This window comes from Cervus elaphus, chromosome 9 (assembly GCF_910594005.1).
Source record: "Cervus elaphus chromosome 9, mCerEla1.1, whole genome shotgun sequence".
NCBI classification, from domain to species: Eukaryota; Metazoa; Chordata; class Mammalia; order Artiodactyla; family Cervidae; genus Cervus; species Cervus elaphus.
This window is the reverse complement of record NC_057823.1, coordinates 53,039,825-53,051,861: the sequence shown is the minus strand read 5'-3', so window position 1 is coordinate 53,051,861 and position 12,037 is coordinate 53,039,825. Positions and strand designations below refer to the sequence as shown.

Genomic DNA, 12,037 nt, shown 5'->3' with positions numbered 1-12,037 from the left:
GGTTTGATCTATGCCTCAGCAGGATGTTCCTTTTATTTTTTCTTTTGTTTCAGCAGGATGTTTCTTAATGACTTGAAGGCTCACTATGGGTGTGCAAGGTTTTCTTCTGCCTCCAGTAAATCCCCCAAATCAATAATGGCTCTCACAACAGCAGGCTTTTGATTCCAAATGGTAGGGGCTCTCAAACCTCAGCCATGTATCAGCTTCTAGCAGTCCTATACCACATATTCTCATTCATGAGACAAGTAAATCTGTTAGAACTAGGAGACCCTTTTGAGTTCAGTTATACTAAATTTCATTTTCAGATGAGGAAAGTGAAGCCCAGAGATGAGAAATGACTTGCCTAAGGTCACACAGTATTGAGTAGCAGAAATGAAAAAAGAACTTAGTCTTCTGACACTTGTTCCACTCTACCCGCTCTGCCTCCCCGCAAATCCCTTGTATATTTGAAAGTAATTAAGTTCTTACCTGAGCTAGATTTAATCCAAGGTTCAGGTTGGTAAAATAGCAGTAAAGTAATGCCAGGAAGAGGCAAGACAGAGGAAGAAGAGATTATAGCAGGCAAAATGTAGTGGGGAGTAGGCTACTGGGATTCAAATAGAAAAGAAGGCGGTACAGATAAGAGGGCAGGAAGAAGGGTATCCTAAGTAACTGCTACAAACTGCACAGCTGCTATTTGTTCCTAATCCTCCTAGGGGTTTCTCATAATTGTATCCTCTTCTTATGGGTTCTAGTTCCTGACCTGTGATCAAGTTTCTCATTCTGTTGTCCTCAGGGTGTAGAAGATATTGGAAGAGCTCTTCCAAAAATTCAAGTGTACTTTAATTAGTTAAGATAGACCACCACTTAATTTTTGTCCCACTGAATAATTTACTTAATATTATCTCTCACTATACATTTCATCAAGAATAGTTCCATTCATTTCACTAATATTAGGTGATGTTTTCTTTTGGTTTGTTTGTTATTAGTGATAACTGGAAACAGTAAGATATGTAGGTGATCCTAGGGGTCCTTTGTTCCCCTCAAGGTGAGGTCTCTTGAGACTACCTCATGTGGTTATTAAGCACTACAAAGGCAATAGTGATTATCAACACCAGTGATAATTTCTAAATCCAATCAAAATAGAAAATAAGAAATCTTTCATATGTAATATGATACAGAAGACAAAAGAACCAGGTATGTATGTCTAAGATAGAACAAACATGGTGTGTCTCATCTAGTGGTGGCTCTAGGAGAAGGGCAGAGAAAATTAAGAACTCCTGTTGGTATGAGAGTAGAAAAATGTTTCTGGTATGGCTGTGCTCCTAGTTACTATTTTTCTGTGCAACCTTCTTTGCCTTAAAGTGTGTTCTGGCTTCTCTATCAGTCTCCAACATTTTGTTTTATTTTTTAGATTGCTTTTATCTAAGACCAAGTAATTCAACCACATTACAACATGAACAAGTTGATGACTGTTCTTTTCATTGGGATAGTTTTTTTTTCTCTATTGCATCAAATTCTTGGCATAGCCTATAGTTTGGCCAAAGCAATCCATTCCAGGGTTCCTGAGTTTAGCTTGTTCACCATATTGGCTCTTTAAGAAACTAAGCTCAGAATTAGTCACATATTTATAAACATTCAGCTGATCTGACAATATAACAGAATTATATGAGTCACCCCACCCCCTCCTATGTCCCAACTCAAAACTTAAAACACCTATAACCAAAATAAATCTTTAGATTAAAAAATCAGGAAGCACAAAAGAAATCTGAAAGGTGATCTGGGTATCTTAAGTTTGTTCAGTGTCATCTGACTGAAATCCTATTGTTCTTATTTACATACTCATGATCCACAAAGAGCTAAACCTTTTAATGGCCTATCTGCTAAAATCAGATAGGATACAGGGGCTCGAAACATAAACAAGGAATGTTTAACAGAGTTAAGTATACAACTCATTCTAGAAGTGCTTTTGCAAGGCAATCTAAGAATGGACTCTAAAGTGTAAAATGTGAGAAGCCTATTACAAATATAGTATTAACAACCTGGTTCAATATGATTGTGGATTGGGCAGTACCTGCATGACCACTGAAAGGATCACACCCCACTTCTAAACACTGTTCATCTTTTTATTGAATATTCTGGTAAATATTTCACATTAATACAGGCTACATTAAGTAGAGCCACTATATGACAAGAAATTTACTCAACTTTTTCCTTTTAAGTATGTAAACAATTGTACATGTATTTACCACCCTAAAAGGTTGAAATATGTAATCATCTAATTCTTTTCTGCATACAAGTAGCATTCAGTATGTTTAGCCCAAAGCACTAATTTCAAAATGGCTAAACTAACCAGAGAACATAATCAGGTGGTTAGGAAATCAATTTGTTCTTATACAATGGGCAATCAAATTTCCATTGCTAAAGCCTCAGATAAAATTTCTTAGGCACATTAAAAAAAAATCCCCAGGGTTCTTCCAAGGTCAAAATTTCTCAAACAAGGCTAAAGAGTAAGACCTTCTAACTTAGTTGACATATTTGAGATGCATGTTTCCAATATGAGGTGCCCACGTGCCAGGCCAAATCTGAAAAGGGGGAGGAAAAATTGGAATTTCTAATTAGGAATCTTTAGACATTTACAAAACGAATATATAAATGCAATGGCAATTCACTGTTTCTGCCTAGAAAGAATACAGTACATGAAACAAAATGTTAAGTAGCATCATTTTGATATTGAAAAACTTAATTCAGATCAAAGTGGTACGATGTCTTGACTTTTGATATTCAGAACTTGTTATTACCCAAAGAATTAAAAGGATGACATGATAAATCTGAAAAATAAAAGAGCATTAAGTTCATTTTACCTGCTGGGCATCAGTGCATTCAGTTGAATTTTGAATAACTTTTATCATAGGGTTCCAAGAAGGATCTGGGTTGTGAAGTCCATTAAACAGAGGGCCTCCTGGAACATCAGCAAGCTGAGGATGGGAGGGTATTATGGTGCCTCCATACATGGAAATTGGTAGACCCTAAAACAGCAGAAAGGTGTAATCATGAAATGACTATAAATGATGATTCCATAATACCAGCATAGATCTCTCTCATTTCCCTTCATTCAAAGAACTCCAGAGTATGTAGTATGTATAGCACCACTGTACAGAGTTGAGAAACTGAAAGTAGTTATCTACATCAGCAACACTTTTTCAATGACAATAGAGAAAACAAATAAATCCGATATTCAATGATTGGGAAATTTCCAACATTTTATGAACATATAATACCCCAACTTTCCCACATTTTAGATTTACTAATAAGCTTGTGCTAAGAAAAGTGAATTCTACACAATAGCATGCAGCCACAATCTGGCTTTATGGCAGCCTGGAAGCTCTCAGAGCAGACAAGAAAGCAATGGTGAGCTCAGAGCCAGCTTTCCAGAGGGAGAGGCCTCTCTTCTCAGCTGTGGCAGCCAGATGCAAAGCAGCAAAAGTCAAATCTTCCAAGTTTGGAAAGAAGATGGCAGCATCTTCAGGACAGTTTGAGGACAAGCTAATGTAAACAACATAACCCACTTTTGAAAACAGATAAAAGATCTGACAAATTCATAGAAACAAACTAGTTATACCAAAAAGGAGAATTATTTCAGTACAATTTACTCCTTAACATGTGACTACATTGGCTGGCAGAGTGTTAAAACAAGTTACAATGATGTCTGTCAACTCACTTTAGAAAAATCCACAAAACTGCTTGCCATAGGCTGATGAAAAATGTTAGAGGGGGCTACCATTCCAGAATCATCCCTCTCCATTGGCTGATGCTGAGAGAATGTGCTTGGGTCTGACAATTGTTGATGCATTGGATGGTTCCCTATCACAGACTGTGACCAACCTGATAAGCCTTCTAGAAAAAAGAATTGAATTCAAGAGTTAGGTATTTATCTGGATAAAATTGCAAAACATTACCACTGGAGTTTTTCATACTAAATTTAATTAAAAGCATTCCTTTGATAGCTCAGGACACATAAAAATCTTTGCAATCCAAAATAAAACCAAGTTCCTGTAACTGGATGTAGTCTTCGGAATATCCCAAACACTCTACCTTGTCCTTCAAAAGATTAAATGCTCTCTGAAAGAAATCAAGTAATTGTCCCACTCTCCAATGAAAAGCTTAAGAGGGAAAGGAAGTATGCTTTGAATTTTTAATTTCTAATCCACTCTGTATTTATTTTATATTTATTACTATCATACACATTACATCTATTATTAATATATAACCCCAACAAACATTCCAGACTTTGAGACTGGACTGGGCTCCTCAAAGGTTTAAACAATCCTATAGGTTAAGTGTAGGAATTAAGCTTATTTATTTAGATAAGGAACTAAGTTTAAAAGGCAAAATCTCACACTTTACTCAAGATATCCCTCTAGACAGAGGGCACTGTAACTGTACCTGACATGGCATTGACCCCAAATGACCAGATTCCACTGTGTCCAACAGGAGCGACAAAACCGGTTCCCACAGGGGCTTGTGCAACAGACCCTCCTTGTCGAATCCGGGCTAGTCTCTCTGTTCCAATGGGGGGAGGGATTTTTCGATCCTGACTGGCACTGCCTCCTTTTGGTTGGCCCAATGTTGGTGGGGCAGAAGTGGCTGAAAGAGGTGAAGATGATCCCGAAGAAACAGATGGAATAGGAGAGTCACCTGGTGGCAAAATATTTCTCTATTGTTTTATTACATATAAAAATTCAAATTATAAAAATACGAGAAACCTTGTTGGAAAGATCTATTCCACAACACAGGTTCTGGAAAGAAATTTTTCATTTTGCAAGATCATTCAAATGAAAATATATGAGTTCTATAAACATTATCCTATATTACTAATGCCTGAAGCAAGTACAAATAGTCTAAAAAAACCTTTTTTTAATTGAACTGAACAAGGCTAGAAAAGAAGAAGGCCCTATTTATTCTTGCTGTAGTTCTTTTGTCAAAGGACCAATATTCACTGACTACCTCATGATGCTCATTAAAAAAAAAATCAAATCCTGTTCACGTCATTTTAGAACTTCATCTATTCAAAATATTGAAATAAATAAGTCAGAACAGGGGAATATTTTTACTTATAAATGGCAATACAGTTTCCTCAAATGTAAAAATAAATGAGGAATCATACCAAACTGATTAGATATTTAAATAAAACCATTTCACAATACTGTCCTCAAAGCATCTTATAAAACTACTTCCCTTTTTCTTTTCTGTCTCTTTTTTTTAACTCAAGGCAGATATACTGAATGAGTTAATAACAAATAATGCTTAGATTGCTATAAAGTAACTAAATCCTTAGGTGGTGGTTTGGATACTAAAAGAGGTGACTCTTGATAAAAATGCCATGGTTCATCAGAAAATAGAGGATACAAAAAAGCTGAACTCAAACCAAGAGGGTAAGCAGCTTCTTCCTCAGTTTCTCCCTTTTCTTTCTACCTCTTTTCTTGATCCAAGTCTCAGTGTAACCTCAAATCTGGCTTGAAAGAATAGCCTGACCCTTCTCAAGTTTTCTATCCTATAAATGACTGATAATTTTGGACATGACTGCAATACAAACCTTGGGTATTTGCATATAACTTAGATTACTTAAAATTACAATATGGTGTTCCCTATAACAAATGACTTAATAACTTATTAGAGGCTCTTTGGGACGATTTCCTCCAGGATTCCTACATGAGTTTGAGGCGCTCGTCCAAGGGTGGGGAGAAAAATGTTGTCTGTTGAAACTAGGGGTCCCAACAGGAGCTGGCCCTTGCAGGAAAACCCGAGTTCCTGGTATGCTGGAAAAACTTGTCAGAGGAGCAGAAGAGGAAGATGGGGAGCTGCCTGATGGGTCAATGGACGGTAATCCTGAAATAAAACAGGTCCAAGACATCAAATTAGCTAAGGCTTTAAAAAATCAAAGTCCAAAGTTTACTTAATTCCTCTTTAAAAAAGAAGAAAGCACACAGTTTATTCTGTGGATCACAGCAACAAGAATCCATTTATACCACACTATATGTCCCAAGCCCATTTTTTTTTTCTTGCAGTCGAGAAGAATACCCCAGGCAACACTAGATATAGAAAGTCCAGTGTTTAGGAATGGCAGTCACCTGGAGTATGTTTCAGTTAAATCTCAAAGCCTTCATTGGAGGGGATATGAAATGACAGCATGTTGTGACTAAGTGTTACCTATTACTTGGAAGAATAGCTGTTCATCTCTATAACTATAGTCATTTCCTATGCAAGATGAATAACAAAATCTACCAATTTTTTTCTTCCTAACAAGGAGGAAAAGCATACTATTAAACTAAAGATAATTTCAGAACTCCATCTTATAAAAAAAAAATCAAAAGTTGCAAACTACATCAAAATTTCTATCAATATCTAGTTTACATAAGTCTGAATTTGATAGTCTTCTCAAATTCCATTGCTTTCTCTTGAGAGTGTAGTAGGGCAAGAGGGCAAGGATCTGGAAAAGGAATATAGGTGCTCATTTCAGGAAAAAGTTGTTAACATCAACATAAAAAATTCAAAACTTCTCAGGCAGGTCTTTAATTCAAAGGCTTTAGTATATTCACTGGGTTGTGCAACCATCACCATAGTCAATTTTAAAACATTTTTGTTCACACTAAAAGAAAATGTATGCATTACCTGTCACTCTCCACCCTCCTTTACCTGATCCATATCTGAACCTTTAAGCAACTACTAATATATTTTTTTCTCTCTAGATTTGCCTATTCTAGAAATTTCATATAAAAAGAATTATACAATATGTGGTCGTTTGTGACTGGCTTCTTTCACTTAGCAAAATGGTTTCAAAGTTTATCTAAGTTGTAGCACAAATAACTACTCCATTTCTTTTACTTTATCTCATAATACCAAATATACATTATACTGAGAATAATATCTTATTATATAGATACACCACATTTTGTTTTCCATTCATCAATTGATGGACATTGGATTATTTCCACTTTCTGGCTATTATGAATGGTGTTGCTGTGAGCATCTGTATACCAGTTTTTGTGTAGGCATATGTTTTCTCTTGGGTATACCTAGGAGAAGAATTACTGGATCATATGGTAACCCTTTTTAATTTCTTGAGGAACTATTTTTCCAAAGTCGCTGTAACATTTTAAATTTCTGCCAGCAGAGTTCGAAAGTTCCAATTTCTCTACATGCTTTTGTGTCTTTTGAAAGAAGAATGTCAACAAAAGAAACCACCCAGGCAGTTATGAAATGAAGCCAAACTTAATCAATCCTGGACCCTGGAAGGAAGGTCAAGGATTAATGCTTGCTTTAAAAAAAAAAATTTTTTTTTTCATTAGTAATAAGTAATTTTGATGTTACAGACCTGAACATCCCAAACCTGGTTTACTACCAAATTAGATGGATGATTTCCTTGACTTTCTTTTTTCCAGCCATTCATAATCTGCACATCTTCTGGGATACAGTATTAAGAGTGCCAAGAACTCAAACACTGGAATATGAAAGATCTCAAGCTCAACTCTAGCTAAAGCATCTAAATTCACGTATTAGTTAGTGCCAGTCATGTAAAGGATTAATTTAAAAATTAATTAAATTTTACCACAATCTGAGCACTGGCAATGAGCTCTTCTTTCATCCTAAGGCCTCTGAAAACTTTATTAGTTTGACCAAACTGAAAAGTTAAAGTAGTACCTATTTATAGAAAAGAAGAAAAAAAAAATCTTGGAGATTAATATTTTGGGCCACGGATGGTCTTATGTAACATTTATTTCTATTTGAGAGACGATATAACAGCTATGTTTTCCTGAAAAGGTAAGTAAATGGAAATGTATCTGATAGAAATGCTAAGGCTATGCCATATTAGTAAACTCACAAATTTTAAACAACTTAGTTTATAATTAATAAAAAGGAAATGGGCTCTGGGAAGTTTTCCAACTGGAAAAAAAATGCTCAATAAGTGGCACTATTACTTCTTACCCCCCGCATTCTAGGTCAGCCACAATTTCTAATTTGTCTTTTAGCATTTATTAGAGCAGACTGGACTAAATCAGAGCATAATAGAGCAGACTGGAACACAATTTTGGCCCTTAGACTCTGGAAAATGGATTCTGGCTTTCCAAATATCTCTGAGCCACCACTAGCTTCTTATCTTTCCAAATCTTTCTTATACTGCCTCAGCAGCTAATTTCTAATTTCAAGGAACAAAGAGCTGATTTGAAATTGTTTTTTAAAAATAAGAGCACATACACGACTGGATCTCTTCAAGCAGCTCCATCTATTATAAACAAGATGGGTTAAGACATCATTTAATATTCATTCTGAGTGCCCATGACTGAAAACAAAGAATGTAGATTCTGAATTGTAACCCAACCTTTTTAAATCTAAGAAATGCAAACACTCACTTTGATTTAAAAAATGTCTGTGAATTTGGAATCCTTGAAGCATCCTATGGGTCCCTTTTATGAATATATTATATCAATTCTAGAAAATGAACTGACACAAGGTGTAACTTCCTTGATAACAGATACAGAGAGATCATAAAAAAGAATATAAAGCAGTTCATATTTGAATGACTTACCTACAACCAGTTTTTTGTCCACTCAATCAGCAGTCATTAAGGGGTCTTTACTGTTTATGATATACTCTTATTTCTTCATGATATGCAATAAACATTATGTATAAAATAAATGCTTTATCATCTTTGGAAGGTTAAGATTATGCTGTTAAAGCCCAAAATTGCGCAGTCATGACAGTTACAATAACTTACCAACTGGACTAGTAGAAACTCGCTGGGAAGGTGATCTGAAGCCAGGGGCCTTGGAATTGTCAGGGTGCACGTTCTCCAAGTGTCCAAGTACAGAGCTACCCAGAAACGCTGACTGAACAGTGAAAGAGGCATCTGCAGCAACTCGTGAGGACAGAGGACCATCTCCCCAACCCTGGTTAGCTGGTACCTGACTGCTATCAAAAAGACTACTGAAGTGATTGAAAAGCGTGGCTGGGCCAAATGTAGGTGGCAAAGATTTATTTGCTGGGTTAATGTGCATCTGAGAACCATTCATAATGTTCATGGCTGAAGAAAGCTGCACTGTAGCTGGTGGGCCTTGAGGTGGTGTTAAAGGAACTGGATTTGTAACAAAAATGGACTGGGGATCCTGGTGTATAGTTGCATTTGGTACCACTGAGTAGAAAGAACCTCTGGGTTGCAATCGATGAGAAACTCGAGGTGCTGGTACAGCTAACTGAGGTAAATTACTGGTATCCTGATTATCAGCAGCAACCAATCTAGGTGATGCCAAAGTCAATGGAGCAGGTTCTGAATTAGATGCAAAAGGCATTGACATAGGACTTAAATCAGACACACTGGATGGCTGTGCTTCCTCCTGTGTGTTATTGGACGGAGGAGTGGGACTACCAGATGGGTGAGTTTCTGGAGCTCCTGGGGTGTTGCTGGCAGAGCTACTGCAGCTGTTGGCAGTTGAAGAGGGGGGACACAGGTTTGCCGTGGACTGGTCCTGTATGGACACTTTTTCTTTGGGGGCGGGCATGGCCGAGAAAGACTCCATCTTTTGTGAAGAAAGCTGTGCTTGAGAAGTACTTGCAGGCAGAAATGTGGTGGGAACTTGCCCACTAGTGATAGGTGCAGAGGAGACTGAAGGCAGGGAACTACAAGTGCTTGTCATAGAAGAAATCACTGTTGCTGGAGGGCTTGTCTTAGGCACACAGGCAAACAGCTGCTTTCTGACTGATGAAGGAGTCCGGGTATTAGTCACACATAGTTGCTGACTGGCAGCAACTACAGAAGAGACAGTGATAGGGCAACTGGCAGTAGCTAGTCCAGTAGACTCTGAGGGCAGAACAGTTCCGTTCTGATTAGGTAGACGGCCTGTATTATTATGCTTTGGAGAGCTGTTTGTGTTGCCAGGATTCACAGGTCTCACCGGGAATGGTCCCCAAGTGTTAGGAGAGGGTGAAAAGGTTCCTCCAAACTGGGCCATGGGTAAGCGAGGATGCCGAATCTGTTGCATAGTTTGAGCAGCCAACAGGGCAAAATGCGGGTGGGGATAAGCTAAGGGGAGAGAAACTGGGAAAGAAGAACGTACATTTGCTGGAACGTTCTTATTAAGTTTATTAGCAGGCTGGAACGTGGATAATGTTGTTGCCTGTGATGTTACAAGACTTGGAGCACCCAAGGGAAATGCATTTTTACTGGAAGCTGCTGTGGTGCCTACTCCAGATGAGAAGTTTGCATGAATGGCTTTGGTGCTGGCAGGTGTTCTGATATGGTTTTTAGGAATCAAGTCTTCCAGTTCCTTAGCAGGATCTTGAATAAGTGCATTAATAAGTTGAACTGCATATCTTGTTGATTCTGTACCACCCCTGGGGAGAAAACAAACAAAAAACAAAACAAGATCAAAATCATAAAAAACTAGGTAATCTTTACCACAAAATAAAATTCTGATTGTACCATGGCTAACAAAAATGTGCTTCTAATACAGTTTAACTTCCTCACAGAACTAACTATATATATATACACACACATATATATTTCACAATTACCTAATTGTGATCATTCTCTCGCCATTCTTATCTTTTTGTTTATCCACATCAATGTGGGCACCAGTAACATCTTGAATTGCAGTGATGTTGCATCCTCCTCTTCCCATTATTCTGGAAACCACTGAGGCTGGAACAGATAATTTCTTTGACCTATAAAAGGAAGACCACACACATGAGCATATGAAATCAAAATGTTTATTAAAAAAACATGTCTCAGTAAGTATGTTCGTGAACATCTGGAGAATACTATTTATCAAACCTTAAAGAGGAAGTTATTAGAAGCTTTTATTTAGAAACTGACCTCTTATTATATTGAATTTAATTTAGTAAAGATGAAAAACACATTGCCATTTGAAAAAATTATACTTAAGTCACTCATGATCTCAGCATTCAAACTATCACATGTTAACTGAATGACAATGATCATATATATTGATACTTTCAAAATTAAAATAATGCATACCACATTGTTAAACTCTATATGAAAATGAATACAGGCAGGTTATCAGTTTCAACGACTTTACTAAGCAATAAGCCTTGGAGTTGAATTACATAAAAAGCAATTCACAAGTGTGTGAATTCCACTTGTGTGAGGCAAGTGGAATTAGAACACCAGAGGCTGACACTGGGATCTGACAAGATGGCCTGGCTCTCTTGCAGGATTACTGTGGAAACCCAGTGTTTGCTGGCAGAACCAAATGAAAGCAACATCCATTATTTTCATGTGGTCACTGCTGGCTGTCAAGATTCCCCCCTTGAAGATTCCACCCTCAAGCTTTGAACTATACCTTCTAGAAGAATAACCAATTGCAGACTCTAAAATACATTTCATCATCAAAATTTAATATGCTAATGTAGACAAATTGGGATGACTATATTTAGACATTTTGAAAGCTAGAGCATAGACTAGGCCATAAATAATATAATACTTAAATCAATCTAATTATTAAGTGCACATCATTTCTCCTGTTCTGCCAAGACTTCTTCCTTTTCTGTTTGCTTCTAATGGACAAAAAGTCTTAGAAAAATTATACAATAAAACCTCAGACATCTTAGTCCTTTGGTGATTAAGTGCACACAAGTAAATCTGTGTCTTGTCCTAATTTCCTGTTTTAAAGCATGAGCAGAGGCTTGAGATACCTTCTGGATTGTGTGAAACATTTTAAAGCACTGGTCCCTCTCTGTTTTTATTCATCACGGTTTATGTATAAAACAGTGTGAATAAAAGGAGTTGTCAAATTAGCTGTAGGGTGTTGCTATTTGTCTTTATTTTTTTGAGGGAGAAGGAAGTTTAAATTTCATGAGCTCTTTCCCCACCTTTTATGGTGATCTAACTGCATTAGTTAAAAGCAGACAACGGTTCTTTAGCGAACTCTAACATTATTTAAATACCGTAGATGAACAAACTTGTCTGACTCAAAATGGGACCATTAAACAAATATCATAGCCCTCACTAATAACATCGTGACTTTGCTGTCAAGTGAATCTC

The 12,037-nt window shown here is 36.9% G+C and overlaps 2 protein-coding genes across 8 annotated transcripts in view; one reads left to right on the top strand and one right to left on the bottom strand.

The window, feature by feature from the left end:
• Positions 1–12,037, top strand: part of SRA1 (steroid receptor RNA activator 1) — a 24,026-nt gene extending 11,989 nt beyond the window's left edge. Inside the window, exons 5-6 of one of the 3 annotated variants that reach the window (XM_043913022.1) lie at positions 5,340–5,414; positions 11,209–12,037. In XM_043913022.1, the coding sequence (XP_043768957.1) occupies positions 5,340–5,414; positions 11,209–11,351 (218 nt within the window). In that variant the 3' untranslated portion in view covers positions 11,352–12,037. Of the gene's footprint in view, positions 1–5,339; positions 5,415–7,153; positions 7,213–7,421; positions 7,529–11,208 lie in introns of those variants that run through there. The other 2 variants (XM_043913025.1, XM_043913026.1) reach the window with 2 other exon arrangements.
• LOC122700232 (ankyrin repeat and KH domain-containing protein 1) overlaps positions 2,092–12,037 on the bottom strand; it is a 104,226-nt gene continuing 94,280 nt past the window's right edge. For 2 of the 5 annotated variants that reach the window (XM_043912964.1, XM_043912969.1), the window contains 7 exons: positions 10,549–10,698; positions 8,756–10,368; positions 5,692–5,868; positions 4,426–4,677; positions 3,701–3,876; positions 2,844–3,008; positions 2,092–2,564 (listed from right to left, as the gene is read on the bottom strand). In XM_043912964.1, coding sequence (XP_043768899.1) covers positions 2,505–2,564; positions 2,844–3,008; positions 3,701–3,876; positions 4,426–4,677; positions 5,692–5,868; positions 8,756–10,368; positions 10,549–10,698 — 2,593 coding nt within the window. In that variant the 3' untranslated portion in view covers positions 2,092–2,504. The remainder of the gene's footprint in view (positions 2,565–2,843; positions 3,009–3,700; positions 3,877–4,425; positions 4,678–5,691; positions 5,869–8,755; positions 10,369–10,548; positions 10,699–12,037) is intronic. The other 3 variants (XM_043912965.1, XM_043912968.1, XM_043912966.1) reach the window with 2 other exon arrangements.